We start from the raw sequence: 19,278 nt of genomic DNA on the forward strand, positions 1-19,278 counted from the left end.
TCTTATTCTTAACAATATTGCTCTGTTGCTTTTTTGCTCTCAGATGCATAGATATCGAGATAAATACGAAAATATGAAAATTAGATCAATTTCGGTGTTTTACAAGATGTTATGGTAGCACTCGGGAATGGGAGCATGTTGCAAAAAAACTTTTAGAACAAAAATTGTAGCAAATTTTATTCTTAACAATATTGCACTTTTGCTTTTTTGCTCTCAGATGCATAGATATCGAGATAAATACGAAAATATGAAAATTTGATGAATTTCGTTGTTTTACAACATGGTATGGTCGCACTCGGGAATGGGAGCATGCTGCAAAAAAACGTTTAGAACAAAAGTTGTAGCAAATCTTATTCTTAACAATATTGCTCCCTTGCTCTTTTGGTCTCCCATGCATAGATATCGAGATAAATACGAAAATATGAATATTTGATGCATTTCGTTGTTTTATACGATGTTATGGTAGCACTTGAAAACCGGAGCATGTTGCAAAAAAACTTTTAGAACAAAAATTGTAGCAAATTTTATTCCTAACAGTATTGCTCTCATGCTCTTTTGCTCTCACATGCATAGATATCGAGATAAATACGAAAATATGAAAATTTGATGAGTTTCGTTGTTTTACAACATGGTATGGTAGTACTCGGGAATGGGAGCATGCTGCAAAAAAACTTTTAGAACAAAAGTTGTAGCAAACTTTATTGTGAACAATATTGCTCTCTTTATCTTTTGCTCTCACATCCATAGATATCGAGATAAATACGAAAATATGAAAATTTGATGAATTTCGTGGTTTTATAAGATGTTATGGTAACACTCGGGAATGGGAGCATGCTACAAAAAAACTTTTAGAACAAAAGTTGTAGCAAACTTTATTCTTAACAATATTGCCCTCTTACTCTCTTGCTCTCACATGCACAGATATCAAGATAAATACGAAAATATGACAAGTTGATGAATTTCGTTGTTTTACAAGATGTTAATGTAGCACTTGGAAATCGGAGCATGTTGCAAAAAAACTTTTAGAACAAAAGTTGTAGCAAATCCTATTCTTAACAATATTGCTCTCTTGCTCTTTTGCTCTCACATGCATAGATATCGAGATAAATACGAAAATATGAAAATTTGATGAATTTCGTTGTTTTACAAAATGTTATGGTAGCACTCGGGAATGGGAGCATGCTACAAAAAAACGTTTAGAACAAAAGTTGTAGCAAATCTTATTCTTAACAATATTGCTCTGTTACTCTTTTGCTCTCATATGCATAGATATCGAGAAAAATACAAAAATTTTATAAATTTCGATTGATCGATTTCTCTGCTAAGACTAACACTTTTGTTCGTTATATCCGAAATCCGTTGTAGCGAGGTCCGTTAAATCGAGGTTTTACTGTATATGTGTAATATAAAAAATTATGAGTGTCACAATAATTTGAGCACAGAGTTATTTCATGTTTTCGAAAGTTATCCCCGACCTAGTTAGAATAGTCCTGATGTCCGCAAAACTTTTTCCCAAGGGTTAAATTACCCCGGACACCGTGCTTTACGACTGTTCTCGCCCCTTAGTTATTGCCGTTTCCGGTTGCAAAATCCCAAACATTCCCCAGATAAGGGCGCCGTAAGTAACTGCGACATTTCCGCAGGACAGGTCCGTACCGGCCGAATATTAACACCGAGGTCGACTTAAAACGTCCATTTCAAGCAATAAATTATAATTTTTAAAGTCGAAGTAAAAGCGGTGCACGAATCGTATTTCTTTGAATATTTTCAATCGAGAGGAACTTGAAAATAAATGATTTTACTTGATTCGTTTTAAATTTAATTTTAATGGTCTTTCGAATTTCTTTAATTAAAAAATCTGCTCGTCTCGTAAACGGCGATGACGACGGGGAGGGATGATGGGGTGAGCCTGGATTAATTAAAGTGAAATCCGGGAGTGCACGCACTTACAGTTCAGATGAAGTGGCCTTTATATTCCTATTAGTGCAAAGTTCAAACTACAGAGAAACGGTTAAAAGGGATTACAGGCCGTCTAAACTGCGTAATGATGGCGTTCGCAGCATCTCTCTCAAGTATTGGAATTAAAGCTTAGAGGCGAAATTGAAAAACTAATGACCTAAACCCCGCTTTTCCATCCCCAACGAACCCCAAACCTATTAAATTGTTATTAAAACAAATTCCCTTCGACCCTAAACACAACACAACACAACAAAATACTCAACCCCGATTTATGCGAAATAACTCAATCAAACGGACGTTTAACTATTTTATCTCACGCGCGGCGTGGTCACAATTTGAAACATCTCGATGTTATTTATAGCTCGTGTTACGTATTGTCTTCGAAACTATTAATTTTCATCTGTCGACACGTACTCAGAGAGAGGGTCCTCGCATCGGCATTGTGTACTCAATGCCGTATTAGCATAGATAAACGAACAAAGGTGCACGAAGGTGTTTGTCGAGGCGAGGGTAAATACGGGGGTTTATGTAGAATTCACCCGCAGCCTCTCCGACCGAAAATAGAAGCGAAAATGCTGATGGCGTATGTTAATTTTATTTCCGGATTTGCCAAGTGGTTTTTTATAGTAAACACATTTTTATTCATTGCGATTTCTTCATTTATTTCTAAAACTTCATTTTTGTTTAATATATTTAATTTACATACTTTAAAAACATTTCGATATAAAAATAATATTTGATTTTAATAAACGTTTATGCATGGACTCTTTCAAAATTTTGTATTGGTATATTTATTATTCGACGCTTAATATCGAATGCGAATATTTGATATGATTAATAAAATAAATATTTTAAACATGTATTTTATATTTGATTTTGAATGCTCAAATACAATTCGTATGTATTGTTTTTAATTTTTGAGATAAAAATTATTTTGTTGTTAAATATCTGAAATTTGAAATGGTTCGGAGTTTAAATTAGTTAGGTTGGTAATGGTCACTGTTAAATTAAAATCGCTTACGGATATCATTTTGTTGGTTCGTTAGAAACAATTTTTATCAATAACACTTTCCGATAACATTTTTCGTTTTCCTGTTATAATAAAAATGTTATCTAAAAACGTCAATTTAGGGATTTTGGGATTTTATGGTTTATAACTAAAAATGTGAAATTGTTAGAACGAAATTTTTTATAGATTATGTTTTTATGATTCATTACGAACAATTTTTATTAATATCATTTTCATTTATAACTTTTAATTTTTAAATTAAAAATTATTTTGTTATTAAATGCACCAAATTTGAAATATTGGGGATTTTAAATTTGCTAGGTTGGTACCAATTATAACTAAATTATATTCGCTTACGGATTTCGAATCTTTAACTCAATACAAACAATTTTTATCAACAACACTTTCCTCTAACATTTTTCGTTTTCCTGTTATAATAAAAATGTTATCAAAAAACATCAATTTAGGGTTTTTGGGATTTTATGGTTTATAACTAAAAATGTGAAATTGTTGGAACGAAATTGTTTATGGATTATGTTTTTATGATTCATTACGAACAATTTTTGTTAATATCATTTTCATTTATAACTTTTAATTTTTGAATTAAAAACTATTTTGTTATTAAATGCCACCATATTTGAAATATTGGGGATTTTCAATTTGATAGGTTGGTACCAGTTATAATTGAATTATATTCGCTGACGGATTTCGATTTTTTGACTAATTACAAACAATTTTTATCAACAATGCTTTCCCCTAACATTTTTAGTTTTTCTATTACAATAAAGAATTTATCAAAAACGCCAATGTAAAGATTTTTGGATTTTATGGTTTATAACTAAAAATGTGAAATTGTTTATTTATTATGTTTTTTATGAACAATTTTTGTTAATATCATTTTTATTTATACCTTTTAATTTTTGAATTAAAAACTATTTTGTTATTATATGCGCCAAATCGGAAATAATTGTGACTTTAAATTTGCTACGTTGGTACCAGTCATACTTAAATTATATTCGCTTACCGATTTCGATTCTTTAACTCATTACAAACAATTTTCATTAACAACACATTCCCCTAACATTTTTCGTTTTCCTGTTATAATAAAGAATGTTATCAAAAACGTCAATTTAGAGATTTTGGGATTTTATGGTTTATAACTAAAAATGTGAAATTGTTGGAACAAAATTGTTTATAGATTATGTTTTTATGATTCATTACGAACAATTTTTATTAATATCATTTTCATTTATAACTTTTAATTTTTAAATTAAAAATTATTTTGTTATTAAATGCACCAAATTTGAAATATTGGGGATTTTAAATTTGCTAGGTTGGTACCAATTATAATTAAATTATATTCGCTTACAGATTTCGATTTTTTGACTCATTACAAACAATTTTTATCAACAATGCTTTCCCCTAACATTTTTAGTTTTTCTATTACAATAAACAATTTATCAAAAACGCCAATTTAGAGATTTTTGGATTTTATGGTTTATAACTAAAAATGTGAAATTGTTGGAACAAAATTGTTTATAGATTATGTTTTTATGATTCATTACGAACAATTTTTATTAATATCATTTTCATTTATAACTTTTAATTTTTGATTTAAAAACTATTTTGTTATTAAATGCGCCAAATTTGAAATATTTGTGACTTAGTATTTGTTATAGTATTTTGATTATAACAAGAGAACCACTCAACCGATTTCAATAATCAATGTCTCATTCGAAAGCTTAATACTTGGCCAATACCCTATTCGAAATCTCTGCTTCGTTTTAATTATTTAATTATTTTGCAGGAAGTCTTAAACATTGAAATTTGATTAAAGCGTTCTATTTTGGTAAAATGACGTAAGTTTTATTTGAAATGTTTCGAGAAAACGAGTAATTTTTTATTGAAAGATTGAGTTTTAAAACCAAAAAACGATTTAAAACCGCTTCACCCCGCCGTCTTTACATTTTTTGTTGATTCACCTCCAGTTCACACAATAAATTAAGGAGGGGATGCTTGGAAGTTGATTCGCTAATAACGCATTTTAGTTGATATGCGGGCATTTAAAGGTGATGAAGTAGTTTAGAAACATGAAACTTATTACTTGAATTAAGTGGTAAATACGTGTTTATACTATATTTATGCTAAGTGTATTAATTCATTTTTTTTGTCACTATAAATTAATTTATCTTTTATTTCCAGGTGAGGTTCGAATTAAAATCCAAGGGAAACAACATCAATTCGGTGAGTCGTTTTCAATTTTATTAATTTACCAAAACATATCGGAATAATTCGCGATTTGAAATGTTGCCTAATTTCGCAAAGGTAAATCTTTTATTTCAAACGATTTTATTTTAGATACCAATAAAGCATAATTGAGTATCTTAATAATAATATTCTTAAATTTTGAATTATTTAATGAAACGCACAACTTCAAGAGAAAACCGAACATAATAATTCATGGAGATTATCGATGTTTGTATGCAAATTTAGCATGCCGAATGTCCGATGCGAGGCGGTTGGTATTTCAGCATGGGCGAGTCAGAACGAACAAAAAAAAACAGCTTTTTGCTTTCTGTGTAAACGCTCAGGCGAAGTGGCGCCCGATACGAATCAGTTTTACCGCACGAACTAAATATTTACTTTGTGTTTTATTGGCCGACCGTATTGTGTGCCTACCAAAGTGTGTAAACCTATATAAAAATCATTAAAATGTAACATATTATTGTTCGTACTCAAATTGTTTTTGTTGTCAATTTTGGTGGAGGAGCCGGTTAATTTTTTTTTTATTGTAAATGTTAATCTTTTCTATGTAGTAGAAGCAAAGGGAGGAGGTTTCGTGTGCGAATGTCACATCAACTTCCTTCGTAGTGCTAGCACAAAGAATTCCCGTCCCTCTGGTATTCCTCAGTAATCACGCGTTTCTCCTCTTACAGGACCTGTACTCGCAATACAATACAATTTCCTGGCGTTTCACATAATATAAAATATCCAATATAACAGAAGTTCCGTTCAAATACTGAAGAACCTCGTCGTTCGGTACACACAATTTCTCAATTCTTCCAGCGGACGTTTAATCTATGTTAGGCAGCCGAACCTCCTTCGGGAGCTCCTTCCGGACTTCTTTTATTTGTCTTTGATTAACTTTATAGATTTATATCGAGTCCAAGTTACCTTTATTCTTAGTTTTACTTCTCCTCTTTATTTTTTTTTATTTTACCACCTTATAAAGATCGTTGTATTTCTTGAAGATTTTCAACGACGTTCCGTAATACGATCCCTGGTAATTGTTACTCGTGTTTTTCGCACGAACTCGTTTTCCCCGATTGGACTGCCGGAAAACGAGCACCCGCCGAACGGAAAACGGTTTTTCTCCGGGGTAAACTACCCCCACGCTGATCGGTTTTAATTTTTGGCTCGATTTTTGTGTTCCCAACGAATTCTCTCCACGAACGTTTTACATTTCATTCCAAATTGAAACGTCTTGTTTTTTCTCCGGCTTCTTTGACTTATTCCAGAATTTCCTCGAGGAACGAAATGAATCAATTGAATCGTACCCATAGATAACCGACGTAAACTGAGCCTAATCCTGAAGATTGTACGCCGGGATTTGCCCGGCAGATAAACATTTTTAAATCGACCAAGAAAGCGGCCATTTATAAACTGTCTGGAGACGGGCGGCGTGCATGAGCGAGGTGACGCGGACCTAGGCTTTGGTCGGAAACCCCCGTGAAATATGGGCGCAGATGTTAAGATAGTCTTGTAGAATACGAACAAACATTCCTACTTCTAGTAGGGATCGATAAACAATCTCGAATGAACAGTTTATTTTGAGAGGCTCGTTGGATTGACCGAAACTATTCCGACGCTCGATGCTATAATTTCCTAGAGTTTCGCTTAAGGGCCCCACCGGCTTAATGGTCGGGTTAAATGGACACTTAACAGCGGCGGTAAGGGCAATTAGATTCGCAAGGTGTGTCCCTTAATGTTAGATTTACCTTTACCGGTGATCGCTTTTAGTAATGCCTCATGTACTATGGAGATACTCACCGGTTATAATTTGATTTTGCCATCTAATTTAATCTACCGAGAAGGTTATTACACTCAAAATCAAAATTTAAAAAAAAATCATGAAATGAGTCACCTCCGCCTGATTAAGTCAAGGTCAGATCATATCCGAGGGGCTACAATTAATACCACATCAATCTAAACTGGTCTACACTTTGCAAAATCTTAGCTGCAAGAGATCTTGGCTTAATATGGCTAAATCATACTTCTGATACTGTTGGGAGAAGACTAGATACTGCTGGTTGATGACTAGACGTTAGTAATGGAAGGCTAAATGCTGTTAACATAACCTCAATCAATACAAACAATTTTTATCAACAACACTTTCCCCTAACATTCTTCGTTTTCCTGTTATAATAAAAATGTTATCAAAAAACATCAATTTAATTTAGGGATTTTGGGATTTTATGGTTTATAACTAAAAATGTGAAATAGTTGGAACGAAATCATTTATGGATTATGTTTTTATGATTCATTACGAACAATTTTTGTTAATATCATTTTCATTTATAACTTTTAATTTTTGAATTAAAAGTTATTTTGTTATTAAATGCGCCAAATTTGAAATATTTGTGACTTTAAATTTGCTACGTTGGTACCAGTCATACTTAAATTATATTCGCTTACGGATTTCGATTCTTCGACTCATTACAAACAATTTTCATTAACAACGCATTCCCCTAACATTTTTCGTTTTCCTGTTATAATAAAAATGTTATCAAAAAACATCAATTTAATTTAGGGATTTTGGGATTTTATGGTTTATAACTAAAAATGTGAAATAGTTGGAACGAAATCATTTATGGATTATGTTTTTATGATTCATTACGAACAATTTTTGTTAATATCATTTTCATTTATAACTTTTAATTTTTGAATTAAAAGTTATTTTGTTACTAAATGCGCCAAATTTGAAATATTTGTGACTTTAAATTTGCTACGTTGGTACCAGTCATACTTAAATTATATTCGCTTACGGATTTCGATTCTTTGACTCATTACAAACAAATTTCATTAACAACACATTCCCCTAACATTTTTCGTTTTCCTGTTATAAGTAATAAAAATGCTATCAAAAAACGTCAATTTAGGGATTTTGGGATTTTATGGTTTATAACTAAAAATGTGAGATTGTTGGAACGAAATGGTTTATGGATTATGTTTTTATGATTCACTACGAACAATTTTTGTTAATATCATTTTCATTTATAACTTTTAATTTTTGAATTAAAAGTTATTTTGTTACTAAATGCGCCAAATTTGAAATATTTGTGACTTTAAATTTGCTACGTTGGTACCAGTCATACTTAAATTATATTCGCTTACGGATTTCGATTCTTTGACTCATTACAAACAAATTTCATTAACAACACATTCCCCTAACATTTTTCGTTTTCCTGTTATAAGTAATAAAAATGCTATCAAAAAACGTCAATTTAGGGATTTTGGGATTTTATGGTTTATAGCTAAAAATGTGAAATTGTTGGAACGAAATTGTTTATGGATTATGTTTTTATGATTTATTACGAACAATTTTTATTAATATGATTTTCATTTATAACTTTTAATTTTTGAATTAAACGTTATTTTGTTACTAAATGCGCCAAATTTGAAATATTTGTGACTTTAAATTTGCTACGTTGGTACCAGTCATACTTAAATTATATTCGCTTACGGATTTCGATTCTTTGACTCATTACAAACAATTTTCATTAACAACACATTCCCCTAACATTTTTCGTTTTCCTCTTATAATAAAAATGTTATCAAAAAACGTCAATTTAGGGATTTTGGTATTTTATGGTTTATAACTAAAAATGTGAAATAGTTGGAACGAAATCATTTATGGATTATGTTTTTATGATTCATTACGAACAATTTTTGTTAATATCATTTTCATTTATAACTTTTAATTTTTGAATTAAAAGTTATTTTGTTATTAAATGCGCCAAATTTGAAATATTTGTGACTTTAAATTTGCTAGGTTGGTAACAGTCTTACTTAAATTATATTCGTTTACGGATTTCGATTCTTTGACTCATTACAGACAATTTTTATCAACAATAATTTCCTCTAACATTTTTCATTTTCCTGTTATAATAAAAAATATTATCACAACCGTCTATTTCTGGATTTTAGGATTTTATGGTTTATAACTAAAAATGTGAAATTGTTAGAACGAAATTGTTAATGGATTATGTTTTTATGATTCGTTACAAACAATTTTTATTAATATCATTTTCATTTATAACTTTTAATTTTTGAATTAAAAGTTATTTTGTTATTAAATGCGCGAAATTTGAAATATTTGTGACTTTAAATTTGCTAGGTTGGTACTAGTCATAGTTAAATTATATTCGTTTACGGATTTCGATTTTTTGACTCATTACAAACAATTTTTATCAACAATACTTTCCCCTAACATTTTTCGTTTTCCTATTATAATAAAAAGTGTTGTTATTAAAATCATCAATTTATGGAATTTGGGATTTTATTGTTTATAACTAAAAATGTGAAATTGTTGGAACGAAATGGTTTATGGATTATGTATTTACGGTTTATTACGAACAATTTTTATTAATTTCATTTTCATTTATAACTTTTAATTTTTGCCAAATTTGAAATAATTGTGACTTTAAAGTTGGTACCAGTCATAGTTAAATTATATTCGCTTGAAATGAGTCAACTCCGTCTGATTAGGTCAAGGTCAGATCATACCCGAGGGGCTACAATTAATACCACATCAACCTAAACTGGTCTACACTTTACAAAATCTCAGCTGCAAGAGATCTTGGCTTAATACGGCGAAATCATACTTCTGATACTGTTGGGAGAAGATACTGCTTGTTGATGAGTAGTCGTTAGTAATGGAAAGCTAAATGTTGTTAACATAACCGATACTGGTTGCAGACGCTAAATACCTACTACTAATGGAAGACAAATAACATTTTGATATCAATCACAATAAAATTCCGATAAAAGATAACAAATCTATTATTTATAAATGATGAAATTGTGAAAAAAATATTGAGTATAGTCCCCAATATTAAATTTATTTGATTTAACCGGTCCAGTTGAAAGGGTGGTTGATGACCTTTTTGAACTGTCTCCTCCACTAAATTAAATAACCCGGGTGATGGATAAAGGGGAGACGCGAGTGACAATTTATCAGGGCGCTGTCAAAACCCATTATCCTTCGACTTTAGTCGTTTTTGGGCGGCGAGGGGGGATGGTCGAGATGGGTTTGCTATATCCCCAAATTAGGTGAAATCAAAACTAAGAAGTCGAGCTTTGAAACTATAAAGGGACGAGATGAAACTCTTCCGAGCCACTTTTTTTTTCGTTTTCGTTTATCTCGTGATGAAAATGTCGGCCAACACTGCGCCGGTCTACGTATTTCCAACGGAAAATTTATCCGATAACATTTTCGAACAATTTGCTGCCAAATGGAACGCGTAATGTTTGTCATACGCCGAACAACGGAGTGCAATGCGCTCGTTCGGGGTCGGTTGGCTGTATTTTTCTGTCTACCAACTCGTGCAATTGTCCGGAAGACTTTATAAGATTTTCCGCTTTCTCTTTTTTGTTTCTTTTTTTTGTATTTATTATAATACAAGAAAATCGCGAATTTATACTGAATAATTTACAAGTTGCTAATAGTAGGTAACACTAAGGAATCAGATCATATTGCAAAAAAACTTTTACTACAAAAGTTGTAGCAAATTTTACTCTTAACAATATCGCTCTCTTGCTCTTTTGCTCTCCCATGCATAGATATCGAGATAAATGCAAAAATATGAAAATTAGATGAATTTCGTTGTTTTATAAGATGTTATGGTAGCACTCGGGAATGGGAGCATGCTGCAAAAAAACTTTTAGAATAAAAGTTGTAGCAAATTTTATTCTTAACGATATTGCTGTCTTTATCTTTTACTCTCACATGCATAGATATCGAGATAAATACAAAAATATGAAAATTAGATGAATTTCGTTGTTTTACAAGATGTTATGGTAGCACTCGGGAATGGGAACATGTTGCAAAAAAACTTTTAGAACAAAAGTTGTAGCAAATCTTATTCTTAACAATATTGCTCTCTTGCTCTTTTGCTCTCACATACATAGATATCGAGATAAATACGAAAATATGATAATTTGATGAATTTCGTTGTTTTATAAGATGTTATGATAGCACTCGGGAATCTGTGTATGTTACAAGAAAACTTTTCAAATGAAAGTTGTACCAAATCTTATTCTTAACAATATTGCTCTCTTGCTCTTTTGCTCTCACATGCATAGATATCGAGATAAATGCAAAAATATGAAAATTAGATGAATTTCGTTGTTTTACAAGATGTTATGGTAGCACTCGGGAATGGGAGCATGCTGCAAAAAACTTTTAGAACAAAAGTTGTAGCAAATCTTATTCTTAACAATATTGCTCTCTTGCTCTTTTGCTCTCACATACATAGATATCGAGATAAATACAAAAATATGATAATTTGATGAATTTCGTTGTTTTATAAGATGTTATGATAGCACTCGGGAATCTGTGTATGTTACAAGAAAACTTTTCAAATAAAAGTTGTAGCAAATTTTACTCTTAACAATATTGCTCTCTTGTTCTTTTGCTCTCACATGCATAGATATCGAGATAAATACAAAAATATGAAAATTAGATGAATTTCGTTGTTTTATAAGATGTTATGGTAGCACTCGGGAATGGGACCATGCTGCAAAAAAACTTTTAGAACAAAAGTTGTAGTTAATCTTATTCTTAACAATATTGCTCTCTTACTCTTTTGCTCTCACATGCATAGATATCGAGATAAATACGAAAATGTGAAAATTTGATGAATTTCGTTGTTTTATAAGATGTTATGGTAGCACTTGGGAATGGGAGCATGCTGCAAAAAAACTTTTAGAACAAAAGTTGTAGCAAACTTTATTCTGAACAATATTGCTCTCTTTATCTTTTGCTCTCACATGCATAGATATCGAGATTAATACGAAAATATGATAATTTGATGAATTTCGTTGTTTTATAAGATGTTATGATAGCACTCGGGAATCTGAGTATGTTATAAGAAAACTTTTCAAATAAAAGTTGTAGCAAATTTTACTCTTAACAATATTGCTGTCTTGTTCTTTTGCTCTCACATACATAGATATCGAGATAAATACGAAAATATGAAAATTTAATGAATTTCGTTGTTTTACAATATGTTATGGTAGCACTTGGGAATGGGAGCATGCTGCAAAAAAACTTTTAAAACAAAAGTTGTAGCAAATCTTATTCTTAACAATATTGCTCTCTTGCTCTTTTGCTCTCACATGCATAGATATCGAGATAAATACGAAAATATGTAAATTTGATGAATTTCGTCTCTACTAGCAGTAACACTACTTATTGTTAGTTATATCCAAAGTCCGTTAGATCGAGATTTTACTGTAATTTACTTTTTATATATTTACCTTGAATTTTTTAATAATAAATTAAAAGCACGCAATCATCTCAATATTGCATGTTATGAATAATCATAAATTTAAATGAAAAATTTTTTTATTTTTTAAATTAACTATAATTTTATTAAGTATTAAGTAAGTTATTTTTCCACTTGAGATGTGGTATCTAAAGGAAGTTTCGGTTATCGATAATCCGTCGAAATAGATAAAGCTTATACACCGTGAAGACTAAAAGGATAGTCGTGTTAGGGTATTACACATTTAGGGGATACGTCGCTAAAAATGGCCCCAACGATCTACTGTCGCCCTCGGGCCTTATGCTGCACTTTTTCCGACTGAATAAATCATTAGGTTTCGGCGCGTCTTTCTTATTCTTTGCATAAGATGCCTTCATTCAAAGTTTTTTCAAGGAAGATTTGGGCTAAAACACCGCAATATTATCAGCAAGGTGCGAATTAAAGATTTACAACATAATTCCGAGGGTAGAATTAAGTCAGCGCCGGGGTATATTAAATTTAATAAATCCACCAGCTCTTGTACACCTGTTCGACAGCTTGTTTGAGCAGGAGGGGCTCGTTAGGCCGCCGACAGGTGGCGTGTGCGGCTCGGGGGTGTTAGCCCCCACCGGTTGTCATTCAATTAACCGGGGAACCCCCTCGCAACGTCCTTAAATTATGCATCGAGCATACCCATAACGAGCCAGGTGTTGGCTGGCACCGAAACCTTACTAAATTTGCGCTTCCTCCCGTTGACAAGATTCGTGTTCTACCCATTTAATGAGAAGTCGAGACTTTTCAACGATAATTGCACAACTCTTCACCTCCAAAAATACAAGAAAAAAAAATGATCCAGTTAGTAAAGTCTAAAATTAGAATAATATCCGTAAGTTTCCCGTATACGAAAGCCAATTACTTAATTGTTATCCAGCGGTGAACCCCAACGAACAACACGAGGGTGTATCAAAAAACTCAACATCGTGTTTAACCAGGAACGTTGTTCGTTGCATGTATGCCCGAAGGGTTCACGTGATCGAGACTTTTAACCAGGCCTGTTCACGCTACCGGCAAAAAGCTTATAAATTTTAAAATTATGTAAAATCGCGCGGCGGGTTCTGCCGGCAACGGAGGCACCCCCGTCGTGGTGGTGAGATACGCGCGGGGTAAGTAGTTTTTAATTTCTTCTTCGACAGTGCTTCAACTCGCAAGGCTGATTTCAACTACGGAAACGAACCCCAGACGATGTGCGTGTTGCCCTTGGAGATAGAACTTTACGATAACGTGCACCAAAGGAAAAAAAGAACGGGTAAATACGGACTTGGATTGACCGCGTGGAAACGGTCGGCGCATATTTTATGAATTTTAATGCAAAAAGTGTTTTATGGCACTTCACACTGTATTGTTGCATTATTGAAATGTTTGAGTAAAATTAATTAATAAAAAGGTGAGAAATTGTTGAAAAAGGTGAGGTATATTGAGAGAATCGATATTGATTTTCAAAAACTCTGCTTTACCGAAACAAGTTATAATTGAGATATCGTGATGAAACCAAAAGGGCTAAAAAGCAAATTTAATCCACTTTCAATGTGGGAAAGCTCAATTTTTAATTTCGATTAATTCGGTTGTTATGATTTTTTTAATTACACCCTGTTTATTAATAGTTAAAAAAATTGAGTAAAAGCTCAAAATTAAAAAGGTCGTATATCAAGAACTAAGTGAGATATCTTAATGAGATAAAAACCATTTTAAAGCAAATTTAATCAAGATTCATCACCCAAAAAATTATTTCTTATTTCCTATAACTCGGGTCGTTGTGACTTTTTTAATCCAACCCTGCATTTTTCTTGTTACGTATAATCCATAAAAATTGAAATTAATGTATCTCAAGAACTAATTGAGATATCACTTTGAAACGAAGAGGGTTTAAAAGCAAATTTAATCTAGTTTTAATGTGAAAAAGCTCAATTTTTAATTTCGATTAATTCGGTTGTTATAATTTTTTTAATTACACCCTGTTTATTAATAGTTAAAAAAATTGAGTAAAAGCTCAAAATTAAAAGGGTGGTATCTCAAGAACTAAGTGAGATATCTTAATGAAATAACAAACATTTTAAAGCAAATTTAATCAAGATTCATCACCCAAAAAATTATTTCTTATTTCGTATAACTCGGGTCGTTGTGACTTTTTTAATCCAACCCTGCATTTTTCTTGTTACGTATAATCCATAAAAATTGAAGTTAATGTATCTCAAGAACTAATTGAGATATCACTTTGAAACGAAGAGGGTTCAAAAGCAAATTTAATCTAGTTTTAATGTGAAAAAGCTCAATTTTTAATTTCGATTAATTCGGTTGTTATGATTTTTTTAATTACACCCTGTTTATTAATAGTTAAAAAAATTGAGTAAAAGCTCAAAATTAAAAGGGTGGTATCTCAAGAACTAAGTGAGATATCTTAATGAGATAAAGAACATTTTAAAGCAAATTTAATCAAGATTCATCACCCAAAAAATTATTTCTTATTTCCTATAACTCGGGTCGTTGTGACTTTTTTAATCCAACCCTGCATTTTTCTTGTTACGTATAATCCATAAAAATTGAAATTAATGTATCTCAAGAACTAATTGAGATATCACTTTGAAACGAAGAGGGTTTAAAAGCAAATTTAATCTAGTTTTAATGTGAAAAAGCTCAATTTTTAATTTCGATTAATTCGGTTGTTATAATTTTTTTAATTACACCCTGTTTATTAATAGTTAAAAAAATTGAGTAAAAGCTCAAAATTAAAAGGGTGGTATCTCAAGAACTAAGTGAGATATCTTAATGAAATAACAAACATTTTAAAGCAAATTTAATCAAGATTCATCACCCAAAAAATTATTTCTTATTTCGTATAACTCGGGTCGTTGTGACTTTTTTAATCCAACCCTGCATTTTTCTTGTTACGTATAATCCATAAAAATTGAAGTTAATGTATCTCAAGAACTAATTGAGATATCACTTTGAAACGAAGAGGGTTCAAAAGCAAATTTAATCTAGTTTTAATGTGAAAAAGCTCAATTTTTAATTTCGATTAATTCGGTTGTTATGATTTTTTTAATTACACCCTGTTTATTAATAGTTAAAAAAATTGAGTAAAAGCTCAAAATTAAAAGGGTGGTATCTCAAGAACTAAGTGAGATATCTTAATGAGATAAAGAACATTTTAAAGCAAATTTAATCAAGATTCATCACCCAAAAAATTATTTCTTATTTCCTATAACTCGGGTCGTTGTGACTTTTTTAATCCAACCCTGCATTTTTCTTGTTACGTATAATCCATAAAAATTGAAGTTAATGTATCTCAAGAACTAATTGAGATATCACTTTGAAACGAAGAGGGTTTAAAAGCAAATTTAATCTAGTTTTAATGTGAAAAAGCTTAATTTTTAATTTCGATTAATTCGGTTGTTATGATTTTTTTAATTACACCCTGTTTATTAATAGTTAAAAAAATTGAGAAAAAGCTCAGAATTAAAAGGGTCGTATCTCAAGAACTAAGTGAGATATCTTAATGGGATAAAAAGCATTTTAAAGCAAATTTAATCAAGATTCATCACCCAAAAAATAATTTCTTATTTCCTATAACTCCGGTCGTTGTGACTTTTTTAATCCAACCCTGCATTTTTCTTGTTACGTATAATCCATAAAAATTGAAATTAATGTATCTCAAGAACTAATTGAGATATCACTTTGAAACGAAGAGGGTTTAAAAGCAAATTGAATCTAGTTTTAATGTGAAAAAGCTAAATTTTCAATTTCGATTAATTCGGTTGTTATGATTTTTTTAATTACACCTTGTTTATTAATAGTTAAAAAAGCTGATTAAAAGCTTAAAATTAAAAGGGTGGTATCTCAAGAACTAAGTGAGATATCTTAATGAAATAACAAACATTTTAAAGCAAATTTAATCAAGATTCATCACCCAAAAAATAATTTCTTATTTCCTATAACTCGGGTCGTTGTGACTTTTTTAATCCAACCCTGCATTTTTCTTGTTACGTATAATCCATAAAAATTGAAATTAATGTATCTCAAGAACTAATTGAGATATCACTTTGAAACGAAGAGGGTTTAAAAGCAAATTTAATCTACTTTCAATGTGGGAAAGCTCAATTTTTAATTTCGATTAATTCGGTTGTTATGATTTTTTTAATTACACCCTGTTTATTAATAGTTAAAAAAATTGAGTAAAAGCTCAAAATTAAAAAGGTCGTATATCAAGAACTAAGTGAGATATCTTAATGAGATAAAAACCATTTTAAAGCAAATTTAATCAAGATTCATCACCCAAAAAATTATTTCTTATTTCCTATAACTCGGGTCGTTGTGACTTTTTTAATCCAACCCTGCATTTTTCTTGTTACGTATAATCCATAAAAATTTAAATTAATGTATCTCAAGAACTAATTGAGACATCACTTTGAAACGAAGAGGGTTTAAAAGCAAATTTAATCTAGTTTTAATGTGAAAAAGTTCAATTTTTAATTTCGATTAATTCGGTTGTTATGATTTTTTTAAATACACCCTGTTTATTAACAGTTAAAAAAAATTGAGTAAAAGCTCAAAATTAAAAAGGTCGTATCTCAAGAACTAAGTGAGATATCTTAATGAGATAAAAAATATTTTAAAGCAAATTTAATCAAGATTCATCACCCAAAAAATAATTTCTTATTTCCTATAACTCGGGTCGTTGTGACTTTTTTAATCCAACCCTGCATTTTTCTTGTTACGTATAATCCATAAAAATTGAAATTAATGTATCTCAAGAACTAATTGAGATATCACTTTGAAACGAAGAGGGTTCAAAAGCAAATTTAATCTAGTTTTAATATGAAAAAGCTCAATTTTTAATTTCGATTAATTCGGTTGTTATGATTTTTTTAATTACACCCTGTTTATTAATAGTTAAAAAAATTGAGTAAAAGCTCAAAATTAAAAGGGTCGTATCTCAAGAACTAAGTGAGATATCTTAATGAGATAAAAACCATTTTAAAGCAAATTTAATCAAGATTCATCACCCAAAAAATAATTTCTTATTTCCTATAACTCGGGTCGTTGTGACTTTTTTAATCCAACCCTGCATTTTTCTTGTTACGTATAATCCATAAAAATTGAAATTAATGTATCTCAAGAACTAATTGAGATATCACTTTGAAACGAAGAGGGTTTAAAAGCAAATTTAATTTAGTTTTAATGTGAGAAAGCTCAATTTTTAATTTCGATTAATTCGGTTGTTATAATTTTTTTAATTACACCCTGTTTATTAATAGTTAAAAAAATTGAGTAAAAGCTCAAAATTAAAAGGGTGGTATCTCAAGAACTAAGTGAGATATCTTAATGAAATAACAAACATTTTAAAGCAAATTTAATCAAGATTCATCACCCAAAAAATAATTTCTTATTTCCTATAACTCGGGTCGTTGTGACTTTTTTAATCCAACCCTGCATTTTTCTTGTTACGTATAATCCATAAAAATTGAAATTAATGTATCTCAAGAACTAATTAAGATATCACTTTGAAACGAAGAGGGTTTAAAAGCAAATTTAATCTAGTTTTAATGTGAAAAAGCTCAATTTTTAATTTCGATTAATTCGGTTGTTATAATTTTTTTAATTACACCCTGTTTATTAATAGTTAAAAAAATTGAGTAAAAGCTCAAAATTAAAAGGGTGGTATCTCAAGAACTAAGTGAGATATCTTAATGAAATAACAAACATTTTAAAGCAAATTTAATCAAGATTCATCACCCAAAAAATAATTTCTTATTTCCTATAACTCGGGTCGTTGTGACTTTTTTAATCCAACCCTGCATTTTTCTTGTTACGTATAATCCATAAAAATTGAAATTAATGTATCTCAAGAACTAATTGAGATATCACTTTGAAACGAAGAGGGTTCAAAAGCAAATTTAATCTAGTTTTAATATGAAAAAGCTCAATTTTTAATTTCGATTAATTCGGTTGTTATGATTTTTTTAATTACACCCTGTTTATTAATAGTTAAAAAAATTGAGTAAAAGCTCAAAATTAAAAGGGTCGTATCTCAAGAACTAAGTGAGATATCTTAATGAGATAAAAACCATTTTAAAGCAAATTTAATCAAGATTCATCATCCAAAAAATAATTTCTTATTTCCTATAACTCGGGTCGTTGTGACTTTTTTAATCCAACCCTGCATTTTTCTTGTTACGTATAATCCATAAAAATTGAAATTAATGTATCTCAAGAACTAATTGAGATATCACTTTGAAACGAAGAGGGTTTAAAAGCAAATTTAATCTAGTTTTAATGTGAAAAAGCTCAATTTTTAATTTCGATTAATTCGGTTGTTATGATTTTTTTAATTACACCCTGTTTATTAATAGTTAAAAAAATTGAGTAAAAGCACAAAATTAAAAGGGTGGTATCTCAAGAACTAAGTGAGATATCTTAATGAAATAACAAACATTTTAAAGCAAATTTAATCAAGATTCATCACCCAAAAAATAATTTCTTATTTCTATAACTCGGGTCGTTGTGACTTTTTTAATCCAACCCTGCATTTTTCTTGTTACGTATAATCCATAAAAATTGAAATTAATGTATCTCAAGAACTAATTGAGATATCACTTTGAAACGAAGAGGGTTTAAAAGCAAATTTAATCTAGTTTTAATGTGAAAAAGCTCAATTTTTAATTTCGATTAATTCGGTTGTTATAATTTTTTTAATTACACCTTGTTTACTAATAGTTAAAAAAGATG

The 19,278-nt window shown here is 30.4% G+C and overlaps 1 protein-coding gene across 2 annotated transcripts in view; it reads left to right on the forward strand.

Moving 5' to 3' along the window:
- LOC111426169 (uncharacterized) overlaps positions 1–19,278 on the forward strand; it is a 259,435-nt gene that overhangs the window by 137,388 nt on the left and 102,769 nt on the right. For both annotated transcript variants that reach the window (XM_071196152.1, XM_071196153.1), the window contains exon 3: positions 5,171–5,212. In XM_071196152.1, coding sequence (XP_071052253.1) covers positions 5,171–5,212 — 42 coding nt within the window. The remainder of the gene's footprint in view (positions 1–5,170; positions 5,213–19,278) is intronic.

The sequence above is a fragment of the Onthophagus taurus genome, chromosome 5 (genome assembly GCF_036711975.1).
Source record: "Onthophagus taurus isolate NC chromosome 5, IU_Otau_3.0, whole genome shotgun sequence".
Taxonomy (NCBI): Eukaryota; Metazoa; Arthropoda; class Insecta; order Coleoptera; family Scarabaeidae; genus Onthophagus; species Onthophagus taurus.